Consider the following 20701-nt stretch of genomic DNA (forward strand, 5'->3'; position numbering starts at 1 on the left):
ATGAAGGCTGTTTGCAAGAGCTCAGCTAAGCCTTTCAACAGTGGTGTAATTGCTTAACCCTGTATTTAACACCGATTTATTATTTCCTCCAGAGAAAGAAATTCTTTTGCCTAGAAAAGATGATTCTGGAGCAGTGAAGGTAAGCCATTACATGGCAGGAAAGCCAGTTGTAATGACTGCATGACCCTTGTGTTTAGGTTTCAGGTGAGAGACATAACCATGGAAAACATGGTGTCCCACTATGCTTGCCAGGAAATCACACACTAGCCAGGGAGGCATTTCCCACCTCTCCAGGACACCACAGGCATGGTCCTGCCATGATCTCAGTGCCACTTGCAATAGGAATGAGACCCAGTAAGTGACATTTTATCCTCCAGCATTTTATACCAATGCATAACATCCTATGCTTATTACATCTTCAGTGTGCTCCTCACTTATAGCATCAAATTGCAGATCTCACTGCAGGATGGGGTGTGATTTCAACATGAATGCCTGTGGCAAAACTTATTTTAGCAGAAGAGAGTTTACAAATAATTTAGGGTATTCTTCATCTGATTTATGCTGAAATATCCCAGACACCTTGGGCAGAAGTAAACTAGGATGAACACATATTTTCACTCTGCAAGTAGTGTCCATATTTCACAGGGGCATGAAAACCCACACATTTAGTAAGTGGGAAATTCTTTCCTCTATCTGAAATAATTTGAAGTTCTCTTTTTTTACTGTGCTCCCATCCATTCTTATAATTTCGTAGAGTTAGTAGCATTGCTGTAGTGCTGATGATTTAAGCAGAAAAAAAGCATTACAATTTTGCATTTCTTCCTTCTAGTAATCTTTCAAAACATTGCTGTGGGTTAAGGAATAAAGTTAGTGGTATTTACAGACTAGCTTACTGGTACAACAGGAAGAAACCAATTTAGGTGAGGTTAGGTTTGGTTAGGGTAGGGTAGGTTTAGCTTGGCTGGGCTCAGCTGGACTGGGCTGACTGAGGGTCAGGGCAAATGCAGTGGAGATATGTGCGTTTAAAAACTTCTTTCTAGGGAAGTGCAGTGCTGTTCCTGCTTAGTGTTACATACGGTGACGTCGTGGGGTGGGGTAAGAGGAAAGAGGAGGGCTGATCTCCTAACAAACAGCTGTTCCAGCTGCAGAGAGGAAAAAGGAGAAAGCTCAGGAGCAGCAGCAGCAGCCATCTGATCCCTGCAACAGGTAATAAATACTTCAGTGCAGGTGACACAGACAGCTCAAATGCAAAAAGGAAAGGGGAAAAAATTGGGTGGGATCTGTGTGTGTGGGAAAAGCACAGCAGCTGTACTCAGCAGCTCTCTTCTTCCTGAAATACAGGGCTTGCAGCTTGTCACAGGTGGCAAGGGGAAGACACAGAAGTTCAGACCAACATGACTTAATGTGACTTAGAAGGAAACCATTTCTAGCAGATCTTGCCTGCCGAGAAAAAAAAAAAAAAAAAAAAAAAAAAAAAAAAAAAAAAAAAAAAAAGGGAACATTGCTCTCTGGTTTCAGCATGAGGGCTGGTTCCTCATGTGTGGTCAGCCAGCACGGGCACACGGGAAGGCGGCGAGCACAGGAGTCCTGAGGGGCAGGGAAGTGCTCTGTGCATGCAGGCCTGGGTGGGACCCTGCATGTGGGACAACCCTGAGAGCAACTGGAGTGTGGCCTTTGTCCTGGCACCCTGCGAGGGACACATAAATGGGGCAAGGGCTGACCTGATCTGAGTGCCTCTGCTGTGCTGTCCCCTTAGCTCATGGAGGAGCATGGTCCTGGCCTCCCTTCAGGCACTGAGGGCACCTACCTCCATGCTTGCCTTGGATGATAGTTAGCACAGAGACACACCAAACACCTTTGTGATAAAAATAATAAAATGCAACAGTTACACTTTGTGAAATTTCTGCACAAGGAAAGGCTTTGCAACTAACATGATAAAATCTTTGCTGTGTGTGCTAGTTCTGACATTTTTTACATTTCATCTAGTTTTCTGGGGTTTGAGCCCACAAAGAAAGCAGATAAGTTTTCTGCTAAGCGAGGTTGATATTACAGATGATAAGTGCATCCCTAGCGTTTCAATGTATTTGGCATAACATCAGCTACAGTAAATAATGTGAAACTGACAATTAAAACAGCAGACAGCAAGTGCAGCCTTCTGGGTCTATCTCCTGCAAGATCTATGTTTGCTTCTTTCTCCTGTCATCAATGCAGGCAGAAGGCTATGACCACCCTCCCCCTGCAATGCCTTTCAAATGAAAGAAACTTGAAACTTAAAGCAAATCACAGACTAAGGAAGTGGCAGCAGATCAGGCACCAGGGTGGCAAACTGAGGTCTGGAAGACTAGCCAGTAAGTCTGAGGCAGCCTCAGGGATGGAACCATTACCTGATGGATAGTCTGTGTTTTGTTTGCAACAGTGCTGCAGACGCAGGTATGGGGAATGAAATGTGAAATCATTCCTGCTGTGAACTGATGGGAGAAGGAAATCTAAAAAAAGACCATCTCTTCTGCTCTTCACATTTCACATAGAAGCCAATGCCTGAATTTTGTGTTGTGACACAGAGCTGTTGAGACAGGCAAATACCTTCAGCCCACATCTGTTTCTTTAGGTAAAGAGGTTCAGGTTTTGGATGAGAAGGACCTTGGTGTAAAATTGCATTTGAGCTTCCTCTTATCACACTGAAATCATCTTTCAGTGTCTTCAGATTTCTTCACTTTTGTGAAAAGCTTTTGTTTGGCCTTAGGCATCTTTTGTGCGGAGATTAACAAAATAAACTGAAAAACTGATGCATTCTCAGATTAGAGATGTTTCTTCACAGTGGAGAGTTTGAGCAAGGGAGGAAAGTGTGCTGCTCCCAGCTCTGGGGTCAGGATCTGTCCACCATGTAGCACTGGCACTCTGCCCAGCACCACATCTCTACACTCCCTGGGGAATATGGGGCCCTCCATTAATATCAACAGTCTGTACACATTTCAGCAGTCACTGGTATATTTTAAAGATGATGTGTTCTAATGTGCAACAGCTGCCACACTGCCAAAACACTAATGTGAGGCTGTATTTACAAATGTTACTCCCTGTTTAGTCAAGATTAAGTACCTTAAGAATTGCAAAAACAACAGTTTTGTAGCCAGCCAATGCAGGAAGAGTTTGGAAAATACAACTAAATCACTGAGAGAAGGCTCTGAGGATGACAGACAGATGTAGCAAAATTCAACTTCAGAAGAGAGAAACCATATGCTCAGCTTGCATCCAGTGAAGCCCACACAGCTGTATCAGACCAAAGAGAGTGGTGAAGCTGCTGACAGAAAGCCTCAAGATTTTCATGTCTGTTCCTGTAGCTTCCATCCAGTAATAAGGCTGTTTCTTAACACAGAACAATGTTCCTGATTTTTTGTCTTTTTATAATATATAGTTTCCCATCTTCTTACCACAAGATGGAGCAAAGTGTCATTCAGTAATAAAACAGATGGCATTTGGGTTAAATATTAATCGATCTCACTGGACTTTAGTTCGATTCAGTTGTATCCTACTTTTCCCAAAATGTAGGGAATAGATTCCTTTGGGTCTCCTTATAGGTCTTATTTTCATGGTATCAAATGATAGTGATGTCTTTTGGGAAATATTTTATTCCCACAAATCTTTTTGTGCTTATAGAAGTGATGATGTGAATAGCTGTCATCCTGCATAATGGAAGAGAGGAAGACAACTTTTTATGACCTCACTAGGATTTACTTACAATAAAAATTTAGAAGATCAGTTTACCAAGATCATTTAAATAACTATATTTTTACTTATGGTCCAATGCTAGGAATGAAGTATAGGCTTTTATCAAATTTAGATATTTTTGAACAGAGAAATTTATTCCATTTGTTAATGTATAGATATAAATAAAATGAAGGTTTTGGCAGAGACATGCCACAAGAACACACAGGATCAAGGCACAACCTGAAGAGAATACTACTTACTAGGGCAGGAAATTAATAGATCCAACACAGGAGATAAATTCTAGCACAAAATTAACAAGTTAATTTCTTAAAAAGTAGTCTTGCAGCTAGAGAAGAGGTAAGCTTCTTTTTTCAGAATAGGCCAGATGAAAGTACATTTATGGGAAATTAGGTATATCCAGAGTTTACGAAGTTTTGCAAAAAGACAGACTGTCCATGAAAATTAGGTAAGAGTAACTGTAAGTGTTAATCCTTTCCCACAGGAGATTTTGTTTACTAAATGCAGCTTGAATCCAGAAATTAAGGGAGAGTCTTTGTTTAGATACTTCTTCCTCTGGAGGCACAACTTTCACTTTATGGCCACAGATCACACTAATGATTGGTAGGAACTCCGAAAATTTTTCTGGGCATATCCCAAGTATAGCAACAAAGGGAGATAGAGTTAGACAGAGTTCTGTTCTGAGACCTCTGGGAGACACACGCAGTTTTCACTGATCTGTTTATATTTCACAGAATCTAAGAATGGTTTGGATTGGAAGGGACATTAAGAATTAAGAATTGTTAACTGTCTTAAAGATTAAGAATTGTTAAGTTCCACTTAGCTTCATCTAGCTCCAACACCCCTGCCATGGGCAGAGACACCTTTCACTAGTCCAGGTTGCTCAGAATGTCATCCCTCTTGTGGCCTTGAACACTGCCAGGGATGGGGCTTCCACAGCTTCTCTGGGGAACCTGTGCCATGGCCTCACCACCTTCATAGTAAAGAACTCCTTCCTTAATAACTAATCTTACCTTGCCCTCTTTCAGTCTGAAGGCATTCTCTCTTGTCCTGTCACTACATGCTCCTGTCAAAAGTGTCCATCTTTTTACATTTGCTTCAGTTACTGGAAGGCCACAATTAGTTCATCCTGAAACCTTCTCTTCTCCAAGCTGAACAATCCCAATTCTCTCAGCCTCTCCTCATAGGAGAAGTGCTTGATCCCTCTGATCATCTTGTTGACCTCCTCTGGACTCACTCCAAGAAACTGATGTCCTTCCTGTGCTGGGACCCCAGAGCTGGATGCAGCACTGCAGGTGGGGTCTCACCAGAGCAGAGCAGAGGGGCAGAATCCCCTCCCTGGCCCTGCTGTCCATGGTGCTTTGGATACAGCCCAGGACATGTTTGGCTTTCTGGGCTGTGAGTGCCCATGGCTGGGTCGTGTCCAGCCTCTCGTCCACCAGCATCGCCAAGCCCTTCTTGGCAGGGCAGCTCTTTTCCTTTGATGTATTAACATGTCCAAAGAGGGTGCAATTTCTTACAATGCTGTTGTAAGTCATATAGCTTATTATTTTCATTTTCCACAGATTTACCATGAACATGTACCTGTTTGTGTATGACTTAATGCAATTCTGTGGACATTCTTGGATATTTACAAATATGATCATCAGGTTCATGACATTTGGAAAAGGTAAGGGTCCTTCTCCATTTTCCTTGAACATTTTAAGCAGCAGTGACAGACACACAGAAATGTCAAATTAGAGATAAAATTAAGATTCTGAACATGTGGATGTCCAGTACCAGGGGCTGTAATTCAATCAGAAAGACATTCCATTAAAAAGGCTGAACAAATTACTTGTACTTGCTTCTACATATGAATGAAACTCTTGTTTTGCTAACAAACTTTAATATTTAGTGGCATGCTGGTAACATCTGAATTAGACATAAACCTAAATGTTACTAGGTCCAGTCATTATGGCAAATATTAATCTTACTGACGCCACCAGGAGAGAAGATCTTTGTGGTTATTGTACATGACTCTATCTCTAAAAACATGCAATACATTTTTCTTTCTGTTGCCTGAGATTAAGACACAAAAATAGAAAACTAGTGGCTGGAAACTTAAAATTACTTATAATGGTGGACAGTTGTACGCACATAAAATGCCTCTTTTCTGGACTGTTTGTTTTCAGCAGTGCAAATACAGGCAGGAACTCAACATCTCCTAGTGTTTAGAAATTCCTCATGTATTTCCTCAACACTTTCTCCTATTTAGAAAGTACCCTAAAGCAGTATCTCTAAACCAACACATCCTGCACAGTGTTTGCCCATGCATTAAGTATAGGGATTCTTTTCTCAGCTTCCTGCCTCTCTGTCAGAGTGGATTGCCTTCTCCATTCCCTGAAGATTTTCTTCTACTACCCAGAAGTTTGGTACTGCATGAACTTTATTTCTTGTCATCTCCAGTGATGATAGTATAAAAGCAAACCCAGTAGTTGCTCCAGACTTTTAGTGTATAACCATTCTCTAATCTTCCTCTTAATTTTGTCTGTAGATTCACTGGCTGACACGTTTCACTCCATAGGACTTGTAATGCGCCTTTGCCAGTTGTTATCTGTCTTGGAGATCCTACACATCCTCATTGGCATTGACAAAAGCCGCCTCCTCCCCAGGGTTTTGCAGGTAAGTTTGTTCTCAAGACTCTTCTTTCATCATGGCCCACACAGGTCAGCCATGGCTGCCCCTGGGGACAAGCCCATGCTGAATTTCCCTGAATCTTGCACCTCCACCCTTCCTCAGGCAGCTGCTGGTTTGCTAACTGCAGGAATTGCTTCCTCAGAACTGACCTGGTTAGGAAACGACTGTCCTGCCGATTTTTTTTTAGTGAAACTGAATAGTGACTACCCCATGCTTGGTCCCCAGCACAGACCCAGAAAATGTCCAGATGAGTGGCCACCAGCAGAAGTTGGTCAGAGGCCAATTGCAGTGATCAAATTACATTCCAGGGGAGCTCAGGCCTTCTAAGTTTATCCCTACATAATCTTCCAGCATCCCTGTAGTCTCTCCAAATTATCTTCCCCTCCTTCTGGAGGTGATACATTCTCTTCTTTTTCCCTTACTTTCAGCAAGTTCTCTGTTTAACCAGGCTGGTCTTTTTTCCCCTAGTAGTTTGTCATATGTTCAGCTGTAGGCAGAAAACTAGCAAAAACATCACATGCCATAAGAAAGTAAGATGATACTCTGATGTTTTCCTTGCCACACTATTTTTTTTTCTTTTGAGTGCTAATCTCAGGTTTTGTTATTTTTTCTTAATGCACTGGAAAAAGCAAAATGATTACTTGAATTTACCTTCAAACCTTTTCAATCCTCAGTATCTGAATAATGGTGAAACTCATATTTCTCTCAGCAGTCAGAAAGTAGAAGACCAGGAGTAGTTAGTTATGTTTTTAGTTTTCTGGATAGCCCATTTTTGTCAAACGACGTATTCATGGGTGAAGATGTTCCTCTTTTCAACTCTCCATTAACTAATTGTCTAAATAACTAATGAACTAATTGACTAATACAGATCTCTGTTCTTTACACTGCTCCTTAGTGTAGCAAATTAATCAAAATACAAATAACTGCTTTTCCCTGCCTAAATCCATATGCTTAGATGCTAATCTAGGGGAGAAAGAAAACTGCTATCTAGTGTGACCTGTAAGAAATCTCATGTCTTGCAAAGAAGAGAGGCCTGCTCTTAGTCATTAAAGCAAGCCTTGTTTTGGCAGAGTTTACACATTCCCCAACCCTGACATAGTCTGTTTCTTTCCTAGGCAGACTTACACAAGGCAGAGGTCAGGGAAGCCTGCACAAACACTGTTTTCTTTTGCCACAAATTACATTAGTATGAAATGGATTTTCCAAGCAAGAAAACTGTGACCTTTCTTGGGCAGTGCATTTAGTGCAGTGCTCTCCTGGGCAGCATGGAGAGGCAGCTCAGTGAACCATATTGCAGTGTGACTCTCAGTGTTCACGTCACTCCAGATACAATTTTGAATCCTTACTTGGTTCTTTCCCCAACTGCACTCTCACCGGGAACAACTCTCTTCTCTTGATGTTAGCAGCAGTCTCGTGCTGTCCAAACTAGATGTACAAGCTCTTTGGTGGAGACTGCTGTCCCGTGGGTTACCCACATTTGCTGAGAGTGCAGGTTAAACAGCTGTGTGCCAACACTACTCCCACATCCCTCGTCACACTTTCTTCACTGCCTCCTAGGAAGAAAAGAAAAGGTATATTTTCCACAATGAACTAGGGAAGGACAATTAGTTAAGAGATGTTTACCTTGCTGCAGCTGACTAGATTGCACAGTCAGGGCACTGATAAAGGTGCAAGAATTTGATAGTGGCTGCTTGGTTCTGTGCTCCCATCGCTTATTCCAACTCTGAGCTTAAAACATACTCCTGTGTACATCCCTCAGAACAGGCATATGGAAGCACATCCACAGTGAAGTTTAGCTTGGGTGATCACTAGGATGAGAGAACAGCTGGCACAGGCAATTTTAGGGAAGCACGTGGGTGGAGGTACAAATCAGCATTGAATAAAACAAGCTGTGGAAAGGGCCCCATGGTGGCAGGTTGTTCAGTAGGCATTATAGCAAATACAAGATGTAAATCAATCCTTGAGAGAAAGATTTCTGCTCAGTATTGCATTTGTTGTGGTTTAGTAGCATTTAAGAAAAACACTTTGAGACACATGATATAGATAGTGGGAAAACAAACTCAGAGGAATCTTCTGGAAAAGCGCATTGAGGGACAAAGTCTCAGGCCACCAGGCACCTGAGAAGAGCAACGTAGGTCAAGGCCAAGTCACACTATGAAAGACAGATGAGTCCTGTGTGATGGATGTGCTGCAGTAAGGTGAGGCAGGGTGCGGTCACAAAGCTCATGGAAAGGGATGTCTCTCAGGCTATTTACAACTTCAGTAACTGGAGGACGGCAGGAGAACATGTCACATGTCACTGCGGTCACCAAAATAGAAGGTAATGAAATGTGTGAGTCTGGCTAGGGAATAATGGCTGACAGGACTGGTGCCGTAGAAAGGAGAGAGGAATGGTCTAAGAAAAGACTGGTGGTTTTGGTAAACAAAGAACAGTTCTTCATCCTGTGCAAACAGATTGGATTTACCAAACCAAAAGCAATGTCTTATGGTTCTGTGATAAAACATAGTTTTTTAACTTTAAATATTTTGTGTCACTTTTCTCACTTTCTTTTTGTTATTTTTGGTCTTTTTTTAATATATATACACTAAATTGAAAAGGTATGTAAGTATTTCAGGTACTGAGTATGAAATTGCACAGTCATGGTTATTAAAAAATGGAAGTGAATGTGCTATTTTCTCTAGCCAAATTTGCTCTGTTTTGCTTACTTGATAAAAAAACTCAGTCTGCCTTGCAGAAACTTATATCACTCTACAGAATTTGCTGTACCTTATGAGAGATCAGTGTCAGAGAAGGAAGGTAATTCCAATTTGATTTTAAAGAAGGAATGAAAACTGAAAACATTGTATTTATGCTTTGTGATATGTTAGCACATACTTCCTTTTCATGAATGTGAAAACATAGGACGTGTAGTTTTGTGTTTTATATTTTATTTTAAAGCAAGAGAGTAGCTATAGAGAATATCACTTCTTCATTCATGCAAGGGTGGATGATCCATCCAGGAAATGATCTATGGCTGAGCAGAAGCACATGCATTTTATCTATGTGTGTATATTTATAAATGTACATGACTTCATGTATATATGCATTCAGATATGTGCACACATATATATCAACACAATATCAACGTATACTACTCTTCTCCAAGAAGCAGCCTGCCTCTTCACTTGAAGAAAATGTCCCCAGCCTTTAACTAATCCCTGCATTTACCTTTGATTTGTGTGGTTTACCTAAAGCCAGGAGTGCTATGAAAGAAAAGAAAATAAAGGCAAGCAGGCAGGCAACCTCCTGATGTATGCAGAAAAAGAGGTAGGATGCCACTGTCTGTCCTCAGGAACACCACAATTGTCCTGAGCAGCCAGCTCTGTGTCCTGCCCCACAGATGTGCTGCAGACCAAGGCCATATTCTTCCAGTTTCAGTGTCTGGTGGCTGCTTTGTGCAGCCTATTCCTTGCCAGATGAGACTGCAGCAGACAGGAACAAAATACCTCAAGGTGATTAATTTGTGCCATGTCCAATTTCCTGCTCTTGCAGCTGCTTAACATACTTTACAGTCTGATTACTGAGTTCCATCATGTGTAATGTGCCTGCCTCCATTGCTCCCCTTTCCCAATATGAATCCCTGATGGAGGAAATCTGCTGAGCCTCAGGTAGGTGGTTGTCACTGCCTCATGCTTCTGCTTACATCTGGGGGAGAGAAGAAAATCCACATCATCTTCCATTTCCAGATTATAAGGCTGAATTATGGGTCTCCATAGTCACTCTGTCTCACTGGCCAGAACACATCCATTTAGAAGTGGAGTTTCAGACTGGAGTTTTAAATGGTAATTACTTTCCTACTCCTTGTCCCTTCTCTCACTGAAATGGAATCAGATCCTGATCATTTATCCCATGCTGTTTTCTAGCACATTTCCACCCAGCCATGTTTTCGAAATTGAGTGACTATTTGGAAAATCTTCCAGCTCTGACATCTAAGAACATGTACATCTTTTCATTATCATGATAAAGCCCTTGGTTTCTAGGACAACCAGCTGTGGCAATTCCTTGAAACAGCTCTTGCATTAATAATATTGCAGAACTTTCTCTCCACATCTCAAGTCTGATTTTAGGGTCAGTAACAAAATGCCCACAGCACCAATGTGGTGTTTACCACATTGTTCTTTAAGAAATTAAATTTTTAATCTTTAAGATTTAAAAAACTTTAAGAAATTAAATAAAAAAAAAGTAAAGAGTGGTTCTTTACCACTCTTCATCTAACAATTTTAATTCAGATTCTATTTTATCTGTTCTCTCCAGCACACAATCCCACCCATCGCTCACACAGCTTTTACCTTTGTTTTGATTTCCTTCTTGTGATGGTTGCCCTGCCATGTTTCTTGTATCTGTTCTATGTAGTTTCAGATCTGCATCAATACTTCCAGTTCCCCCATGTTTTTGCCATGTTCCTCAGCATTAATTTACAAACACAGGACATATTAGCTCTCACTTTCTGTTTCCTGACCCATCTATACAGAAGTCTGCCAACATCTGACCTTTTTAAAAATCAGTTCCTCAGTTAGGGACCCATGGGATCAGCAACACAAGATGATGGTCATAGGAGGGCGAGAAGCAGGAAAACCATTTTGAGCTGTTGTGGCCCCTCAGTGCTTTCCAAGATGAGGAACCAGATCCCTGGGGGATTGACATGCTCTCTTTCTGTGTAAAAAATTGCTCTGACGTAATTTTGCTGAATAGTGAAGTGAAGGCTGCTTTATCTGACAGATGGGGCTTGCAAAAAAAGAGAGTTTGTGGCAAGTATGGTCCATGCAAGAACCTGTAAATATTACTAAGCAAAACTACCACACAAACTTGCTGAGAGGCAAAATTCTTACTTTGCTTAAGGTAGGAGTCTGGGGAAACCAATGAAAAAATAACAGCACTTATGAAAACAACTTTCATTTTGTAACTTTAAAGTGACTTGACATCTCAACTTGTGAAATTATTACAATTAATGTACCTTATGGAAGACATGGCATTGGGTAAAAAAACCCAACCCAATGAAGCTGTATCAATTCATATCAACTGCTTAGGTGCATGTTTTCTACTTCAACACTTTCAAACAGAATGTAAATCAGAGTGAACTGTTACTGTTCTGGGACAGCTTGACAACTCTTGGCACTACTGATACATTTACTTTACAGGGCAGGGCATAGATACTGTTAGAAAAGTTGTCAGAAAAGCTGCAAAAAGACATACTTGTTTTTAATTTCTTGAGTTTTAATATTACCAAAGTATTTATTTTAAGCTGGAGACACTGCCTGTTTAATCCACTTTATCTTTTCATTTGTGGGTTGGATAAAGTTCAACCACTAGAAAAATGTTAGGACATAAATACTATGGCAATCATTCACATAAGTGACAAGCTTAAACCCACTTCCCGTAACCAAGAATAAGATGGAAAAAAAGATAAGGAATTCTACTTTTCCTCCTTCTTTCTGCAAATCTTACATGAAAGAGATTCTTTGGGACACGGATTTCCAAGATATGAAAAACAGATCTGGGAGTGCAAGATTAGTGCTTTCTGGCATATGACGCCCCCAAGAAGGGCTCTCTGTATCCTACTGCCTCCCAGACAGCCTACAAGCAAGGAAGCTTATCCCTGCAAGCCCTCCAGGTAGTCAGGTGCACCAGGAGAAGCCCTTGCTTCCATCACCTCTCTGGGCTCATCCACAGGTTTCCTTGGTTACAAACTCAAGTAATCCCAGCTGACAAGCTGACTTCCACACATAATGTAAAAGGTCTTTGATGCTACAGTCAGCAGTGCCCACTTCTCTTTGCTAAATCACCTTGGACAAAAACAGGCCATGAAACAAAATATTCACTGCTAATTTTGTGTAAAGAAACTGGATCCATTTGTGGCCTCCTATTTTGCAAAAAATGCCACAGAAACAACAGTTACAGAAGGTGCTACCTGAAATCAAAGTTTTCTTTTCTTTTCAGATCACTGAGAGAATAATTGTTTTATTTGTCGTGATCAACAGTCAGGAAGAAGTTCAAGGGAAATATGTCGTGTGTGTTTTATTTTTCCTTTGGAATTTATTAGATGTGGTCAGGTAAGGAGTCAACATCAAAACCATTAGGGGAAAGTGGGTTATTCTTGCCAGCAGAACTCCACTCCCATTGTGCAGCAGGCTTGTTTAATAGTTTCAAAATTGGCAAAGCATATTATCCATTTTCAAATAAAAGCTTGAACTTTTTAAGTTACCTAAATGATTTTTTTACATAAATCCACATGGTTAAGAGGCAGAGTAATTTACAGATGTAAGACAGAGTAATGCATTAGCACTTAACATTTGTACTTCAAAGGCTTTGATGCTTTTAACAAAAATTTAGAAGGTAATCACAACTACCTTCTGGATTACAGCAATTTGAAACCATCCCGGTTGCCATTGCCATCCTGTTGCTTGATTATTTTATTTTTTTATCCACTTTGATCCAAGACTGACAGCACAGAAAGACAGCACCAGCAGAACTTCTTGCAAAGGCAGAACAACTATTCTGGGTTAATTGCACTGTGCTTTCCAAAAAGCTAAGAGCTCCTGCCACAGGAGACTGAGAGTTTTGGTATAGTAGGCCATATATCATACCATAACAAAAAATATTCTCTTATGTAATGTAAGCCTCTATGCATCTCAGTTCATAGCCTTAGAGCAGGTACATACAGAATTAAGAAGCATTTTAAGAAGACACAGCTCTCACAGCAACCTATGTATTGCAGCAGAATCTTTTTTTCTGCTAAAATGGCTTTCTGCTAATTTAAATATATTGCTGACTGAAGTATATGGTTTTATTACAAGTTTTTCCACATAAACTTTCAGGGACACAAATTTATCTGAAGGACTATTTATTATGCATCATAGCTAGTGATACATTGAGAGAAAGTTTTGATCTTATACCATAACAGGCCATGGAATTGTACAGGGAGGGAATAGCTGTTTCCTTTTCATGGTCCATTTTCAGCCTACCACATTTTTCTACAGTCCAGGTATGATGCAAAAGTAACCAAATTAATCAATAAGAAGGGAATACAGGAAGTGTGTTTAACACTAGTTTCATCTGTCAGAACGTCTTGGGTAATAGATTAACACATCTCTAGCAAGCCCACAGTGCAGAAAGTCTTTCAGCTGACCAAAAGTGCAGTTTCTCCAGTGTTTGGTGAGCAGCTGTACCTCTTTCAGATCAAACCAAGATCAGGTCACTTTTCGGAGACTGAAGTACTAAGCACTCTGGTCTGCCAATGAGCAAGAGTAAGAGCTACAGTAAAAATAAAATGCTGCAATACACTGGTGAGCAACCACTTTTTTTGGACCTACTACCCCTACTGAGGTCCAGGAGAGGGGCAGATGTACTACAGGTTATATACTTGTAATTGCCTTCTTGTTTAACTTTCTCCAGCAGTAATTCAGCTACCTTAGCAGTCATAAATCAGGATTGTCTCAGTCCCAAGCAACAGTGATATTCTGCCTGCCCCTCTCAGTTGTGACACTCCTATCTGAAATCCATTTTCTGATGGACCAGTATGAAATCATGCTGATTTCTGATAGAGCTTTCTGTCTGGAGGGCTTTATTGCTGTCTACCTGCTGTCTATCTAAGGTAGCAACACAGATAATTCTTCTGAAAACATAAATCATCTACTTTCAGGCACTGGAGTCTGAACAAAAACTGTTGCTGGCTCCGAAATTTAATCAGACAGTTCCGAGCTCTTCTGCAATTCCTTTTTATTTTCCAATAGTATATATTTATTCTGAAGACATCATAATTTCCTCTGAGCTCATCTGCTTTCCTCTTATTGCAGGTACACTTACAACATGTTGGCAAGGATGGGCATATACTACCTACCACTAACATGGCTCAACTTCTCACTGTGCATCCCGCTTTATCCCCTTTCAGTTCTGGCTAAAGGTAAGGAGATGGGAAGGGTACCAACCACTTGCTTCCTTAATATTCTTCAGTGAAATGTGATCATTTCAACTGCCATTTATGTTTAACACAGTTCCTCATGTGTTCCCAAAGCTGTCAAAAATGTTCATGTACCTTAGGATTAACCTGTATGTCACTTCTGCCTCTCTCCTATGTTATTTTTCCTTTAATAAGGACTATCTGAGGTTTCATAAAAGACATATGGATTGCTCCCTTCCAGACTGAGTATTCTAGACAGCAAGTTCTAAGGCTTTTTGCCCACTAAGGTTGACCTTACTGGCTCAGGCTATACTTAGCAGGTTATCATAATTACACCAAGAACTCTGCCCATTGAGAAGACTGAAAGCACTTGTTTCTGACAGCAAATGTTAGTGAATAGGATATATTTATTAATTCTAGTTTTTAGAGCAATTAGCACCCCTAACCTACAAAACTGAACTCAAGGAGAAAATATGTATATGAATACATATATATGTGTGTATATATACATAAAATATAAAAGGTAACTGGCTTATTCATTAAGCTTTTTTATGAACTTCTATTTCCTTTAGACTAAGGCTTTACCATGTTTTTACAGGATTTGCAATTTGTGTATCACTGCCTTATTTTGAATCCTTTGGCACATACTCCATAAAGCTACCATTTCCTTTCACCTTCTCAATCTACTTCCCCTACGTTCTGAAAATGTACCTGCTAGTGCTCTTTGCAGGTAAGTATGTAGTTGTTGTGGTTTGAAAACAAACCAAGTGAGAGGCTCTAAGTCAGAAATAAAATTTAATGAGAAGAAAAGGAAAAAAAAAATAAAATAAATGCAACAATACAAAAAGAAAAACCACTGACAGAGTCAGAATACAACCTTATCAGGGTGATGGAAGCAGTCCAGACGAGGTGGTTTTCCTGAATCAGTGATCTCGTAGAAATGTCTGGTAGCTCCAGTCCTCTGGGAATCCAGTGGGTGAAGGCTGCCTCTACTGTCCCAAATCCCAGCTTATATCCAGGTGAGAATGCTTGGCTTCTCCCGGTGGGTGGAGCATCTCACAATGTGATGATGAGTCATAGAGGAGGGCTTTGATGGCCCATTAAAGAGAGAGAACTCCCGGAGGGAGTTTTCTATGAGTCACGCACAAGGCATTGATGGGCGATTAACTGAAGATGGTGATAGAATACATCCTAAACTACAACCCAGGACAGTCGTCTTCCAGAAAGCTGGGTCTCACCACAACGGAGATTCCTATGGCAACAAAAAATCAAATCCATACTGGGCCTTTCACAAATTCTAACTTTCTGTGCTACATCTCCTGCAGACCACTGCAGTGATGAGTACCTGTTTTGATTTCCAGTATCTTTCAAATACAAATAGTTAAACTTGCAACATACACCATGTGTATGGTGCATAAACACACAAACTTATAGAAGTTGTTTCTGTGATGCTAGACTTACAGCTACTTAGTGAAATTTGCTTTTTTGTTCGCTTTTTAAAAAAAAAAATCAATTCCCATTTGATCGTACTCTGGTTCTGTGCAATTCTTCCTCACTCATAACTCCTCACTGGGGTGAGAAGTTATATCTAAATTAGGACTTTTACAGCATAATTATTTAAAGGGATGAAAAAACAAAGCCACTCCAAATCTGCACGTAAACAGATCCCTTCTCCTTCTCGTCAAAATACTTCGGAAAAAATTCAACTGAGTTTAGCTGCATCATACAGAAATCTTTATTCTGTCATTTGCTTGAATGTGAATTTGAATGATCTCGTCTTTATGATGTAGCGTTCTGTTCCTAACTACATGGAAGCAACTGTGCAAAGTTGCCAGAGGAAGGCTCTAACAGTTCCCTTTAAATTAATTTGAGACAGTTTGAATTCTACTCCTTTGTTCTTACACTGTTGTGTGTTTTGATTCAGGTATGTGTTTTATCATCCGGAACATCTTCTCTGAGAGAATGGCACACATTGGGAAAGGCAATATCAAAAATAAAAGAAGCTAAGTTGATATTTTGTTTGGAAGGACAAAATATATTCCTTGGGGATTGCTGTACATCATAGTTAAAAACAAACTGGACAAAGATTTCTCTGTGCAAAACTCCACTTTGCAAGAACATTATCTGGCTGTGCAGAATTTTCAGAAAAGGCAGATCTCTTGAGTGCACCTCAAAAATAGAGCAGCTTTTAAAACTTTTGAATGTTTTGACTTCAAGTGCCCAGAGTTTTTAAAAGTAGTGTTTTCTTCTAACATAAGTTATAGGATTCTGAAAAAATTGAAGAGTGCCGCAACTCACAGCCACACCCTTATTTCAGTGTTCTTTTTTCATTAGCTACAGATGTAGCTAATTACTGTCTGTAATGACAGTATCATTTAATCTGTAAGATTACTTTTTACTAGGCCAACATGCACCTCACATATAAATGCTAAATTGGCTGGAATTGGAATCGCTCAAGGAGCAGAAGTCAGAACCTTTACAACCTAACTAACATGCTAAGAGACTAACATACTGAATAATACAGGCACTAAGGATCCTTCACATTCTGGCCCCATTTTTCAGTTATCAAAAGAAGGTTCCAGAAAATGCAGCTAAATTAGAAATGCAAATGTTAAAGGTACTCATCTATATACTCACTATATATTCAAGGGGATGTTTAAGGGTCAGAAATAAACACTTACAATCATGTGTTTGGGACGTCAGTCTCTTCCCCCACAATGATTTTCTTCCATGCCGAACTGCAGAAAGATATGTGCAAAAGAAGTGTGATGTAGTCAGGTCAAATAATATGTTGTTCCTAAAAGGGAACTGAATGACTATCAAAAGCCATGTTCAAAATTCTAGGCATCTTACTAATTGTATTGCTCCTCATACTTCTCTAGGAAAATGTGTGAGAATGCAACAAGAACCTAGGCTTTTCAAAGGCTGGGAATGAGGAATATACACAGCAACCCAGTGGATTACAGGCAAAAATAGCCAGATCATTCCTTCGAGGATGGCAGGAGCTTTTCTGATCTTTTATCTGTATCGATTACCACCTACATTTCAATTCAAGCATGTGGGGGAGAAAAGTGAGGCTATATTTTTTTTTTAGCTGACTGAAAGCTGTGGGAAGGGAGGCCAGGAGTAGGAGTAGAAGAGAAGGTAATATTTAAAGGGAAACTAAACACTTAGAATATGAAGAGGCTTTTGCCTGTACGACTTTTCCAACCATGCAGCCTAAGAGGTTATATAAGGAAACAGTGAAGATTCATTTGTTATGAAAGGTCATATACTATAGTTTTTATTTATTTAATACATGTAGTAGACAATACCTGCAGACTATTTTGACCACTGAGTATTTGCAAACCATAAGCAACATGATCACGAATAGAGTAGAACAGAACAGAACAGAATAGAATAGAGTCAACCCTGAATTAGTTTTTTTTTCAAACCACTGCAAACAGAAATTTAGAACTTAGTAGAGAAACAGAGTGCTTTCACTTTGGGCTTCTGTCTGATCCAAAACGATTCAAGTGTGAACAGCATGAAGAAACAATGGAGCAGCTGAACGAAACAGTTTTGAAGAAAGCCAGAATGTGTCCACATTAAACCACTATATGACTTGCTGAAGTTGAAACATGAGCATTTTTTCCCTGGAAATTCAATCCAACATTCTAGAAACAGCTGGTTCTAGCCAGTTCCAAAATTGAGCTGCTGCAGGACACTGCTGAGCCAAACGGCAAAGATGATGGCATGGCATATCCCTCAAAACTTAAGCTAAAAAAAGTTATGCTGCAGCTGCAAGAAAGAGTAAGAAAAATGTAAGAGAAACAGCTCTGTAGATATCAAGGTCAACGGTGAAGAGGAAGAGCTACTCTAGGCACTGTAGCAGATTCCCCTGCAAGCCATGAAGAAGATCATGGTGGACCAAGTTGTCCCTCTGCAACACATGGAGAAGCACACCAGAGAAGATATCCACATGGCAGCATGTAGAGGACCCCAGGCTGGAGCAGGTGGCTGTGTGCTGAGGGAAGCTGCAGCCCATGGAGAGCCCACAAGCAAAGCAGGAACTATGGCCCAATAGGAACCCTTCTGAGGCAGCTTTTTCCTAATGGATTGTACCCCGTGGAAAGGACCTATGCTAGAGCAGTGCTTGAAGAGCTGCAGCTTGTGAGAAGAAGCCATGAAGGACTGTATTTCATGATAGGGATGCCATACTGGAGCAGAGCAACAGTGTGAAGACAAACAAGCAGCAGAGATAAAGATTTATTACTTAAGTGCAACTCCCACACCCACCTTGTACTGCTTGGGAAGGGAGGAGGTAGAAAATGCAGGAATGAAGGAGTAAAGTGAGCCTAGGAAGAAGGGAGGCATAGAAGGAAGGTAATTTTAGTTTTGCCTTTTTTCTTTCCATTTGACTCTATTTTTAATTGGCAATAAATTTTTCTTCCATGAGTTGAATTTGTTTTTGTGACAGTGAATACTAAATGATCACTCTGTATTTATCTTGACCCATGAACTTTCTCATCCTATTTTCTCCCTGTCCTGTTGAGGAGGAGGACGAGGGAGAATGAATGTCCCATTGAGAAGATGGGGCTGAACAGACATCTGGAAGCCAGCTGAGGTCAAATCTATCACAGATTAAGCCATGTTTATTGTTTCATGTTAAAAAATGTTGTATCTTGAGTCTTCCAGCTGGGTAAAAGGCTAGAATAGGAAAAGGCTTCCTTAAAATTCACTATGGAGAGGACCCCAAAATGTAAACTGAATGAAAAAAGCATGAAGCTCATTACAGAAGACTTCCCCACCTCCCTCTGGTGCAGGGGTAACTTGGGGCATGCAGTTGGGAGATTGAGGCAGTCAGTCTTCCATGTGTGACTACAAAAGGCTACTGCAACTTCAGCTCCAATGCCTCACCTAAGTTCCTGGAAAAGCTCAGAACTGGGCAGCAAAAAGATGTTTAAGACATTGTCATAAAAGCCATTGAGTTGTACTTCGATGATTGTAGCCAGTTAGGAAGGCATGGGATCCACCTGTCTGAAAAAGGTAAGAGAAGCTCTGGAAGCTCTGGAAGCAAACTGGCCAATTTGGTGAGATGGCTTTAAGCTGAATGACTTGGCTGGGGTCCAAAGTGGCAATGCTCATGCCACTGCTTCCTCCTTGGGAGTGAGCCATGCTGACCAGGGCAAGCTTGGCTGCCTCAAGATGAGTTCTAGGGCTGACCACACACATCAAGGGTATGTCTGGCTACGGGGAATCCTCTTACACTCCTCCTAGGGAACCTGGATGCTCGACTGCCTCCCTGAAGTGCCTGTACACAAATGCAGAGAGCAGGGAGAATAAATGAGAGCTGGAAATCTATGTGTGGTCAGAGCCACGATCTCACTCCAATTTCAGAGATGTGGTGGGATAGCTCACCACTGGAATGTTGACATGGATTCCTGTGTACTTTTTAGAAAGGACAAGTCAGCAAGGTGAGGTGGTGGAGTTGGTCTTTATATGAAAGAGCATCAAGCTCTGCCCAGGGACAGATAAGGAGCTGAGAGCTTATGGGTAAAATTAAGGGACAGGCTAAAATGGGTGACACTGTTTGTGGGTGTTTACTACAGGCCACCTGACTTGGTCAAGGAAGTTGATGAGGCTTACTATGGGCAGCTGGTAGTAGCCCTGAGATCACAGGCCCTGGTCCTCTCTGAGAATTCAACCACCCTGATATTCATTGGAGGCACAATGCCGCTAGGCATACACAGTCCAGGAATTTCCTGCAGATACTGGAAAATAATTTGTTAATGCAAGTGGTGGAGGAGCCAATGAGGAGGAGTGTGTTGCCCTCCAGAGGTCCCTTCCCACTCCAATAATTCTGTGATTCTGTGAACTTAAATCTTTGTATCTTGAAATACCAGTACCCCCAAATCTCCTTAATGCACGGCTGCTCTCCAGACACTCCTCTAGCCATTTAGGCTTATATCAGGCACTACTTTGTACCAGACGCAGATTCCACCATTTTAACTTGTTAAATTTCATACCATTAATCAAAGCCAAATGCTCATCTATCCACATCTTTCTGCAAGGTCTCTTGTCCCTCAAGAGTCAACAGCAACTTTCAAATTTAGTATTATCAGCAAACATACTAATGGTGCATTCAACTCCTGCCTCCTGATAATGGATAAATACATTGAACTGAACTGGCCCTAGATTTGAATCCTAGGAACACTACGGATGACTGTCAGCCCCACACACTACAACTCTTGAGCTCTCCCCTTTGGCCAGTGCATTAACCAGTGCACTATGAATCCAGTCATCTTGCTGTTGAACAAGACAAATGTTCTAAGAGACAATATCAAAAGTGCCACTATGTGGGTGGCTGTTATCACAGAAGGGTA

At 40.8% G+C, this 20701-nt stretch overlaps 1 protein-coding gene across 3 annotated transcripts; it reads left to right on the top strand.

Moving 5' to 3' along the window:
• The first annotated feature begins 1095 nt into the window (after window positions 1-1095).
• Window positions 1096-18770, top strand: HACD4 (3-hydroxyacyl-CoA dehydratase 4). Of its 3 annotated transcripts, XM_066339656.1 has the most exons (8): window positions 1133-1206; window positions 4898-5014; window positions 5286-5392; window positions 6257-6384; window positions 12377-12489; window positions 14233-14339; window positions 14935-15066; window positions 16261-18770. In XM_066339656.1, exons 3-8 carry the CDS (start codon window positions 5296-5298, stop codon window positions 16341-16343), a joined length of 660 nt encoding a protein of 219 aa, XP_066195753.1. In that variant the 5' UTR covers window positions 1133-1206; window positions 4898-5014; window positions 5286-5295; the 3' UTR covers window positions 16344-18770. The 3 variants fall into 3 exon arrangements, with proteins under 3 accessions (XP_066195752.1, XP_066195753.1, XP_066195754.1); XM_066339655.1 differs by lacking the exon at window positions 4898-5014 and having other exon boundaries at window positions 1096-1206; window positions 5289-5392; XM_066339657.1 differs by lacking the exons at window positions 1133-1206; window positions 4898-5014 and adding an exon at window positions 2501-2608 and having other exon boundaries at window positions 5289-5392.
• Window positions 18771-20701: the final 1931 nt, after the last annotated feature.

The sequence above is a fragment of the Sylvia atricapilla genome, chromosome Z (genome assembly GCF_009819655.1).
Source record: "Sylvia atricapilla isolate bSylAtr1 chromosome Z, bSylAtr1.pri, whole genome shotgun sequence".
Taxonomy (NCBI): Eukaryota; Metazoa; Chordata; class Aves; order Passeriformes; family Sylviidae; genus Sylvia; species Sylvia atricapilla.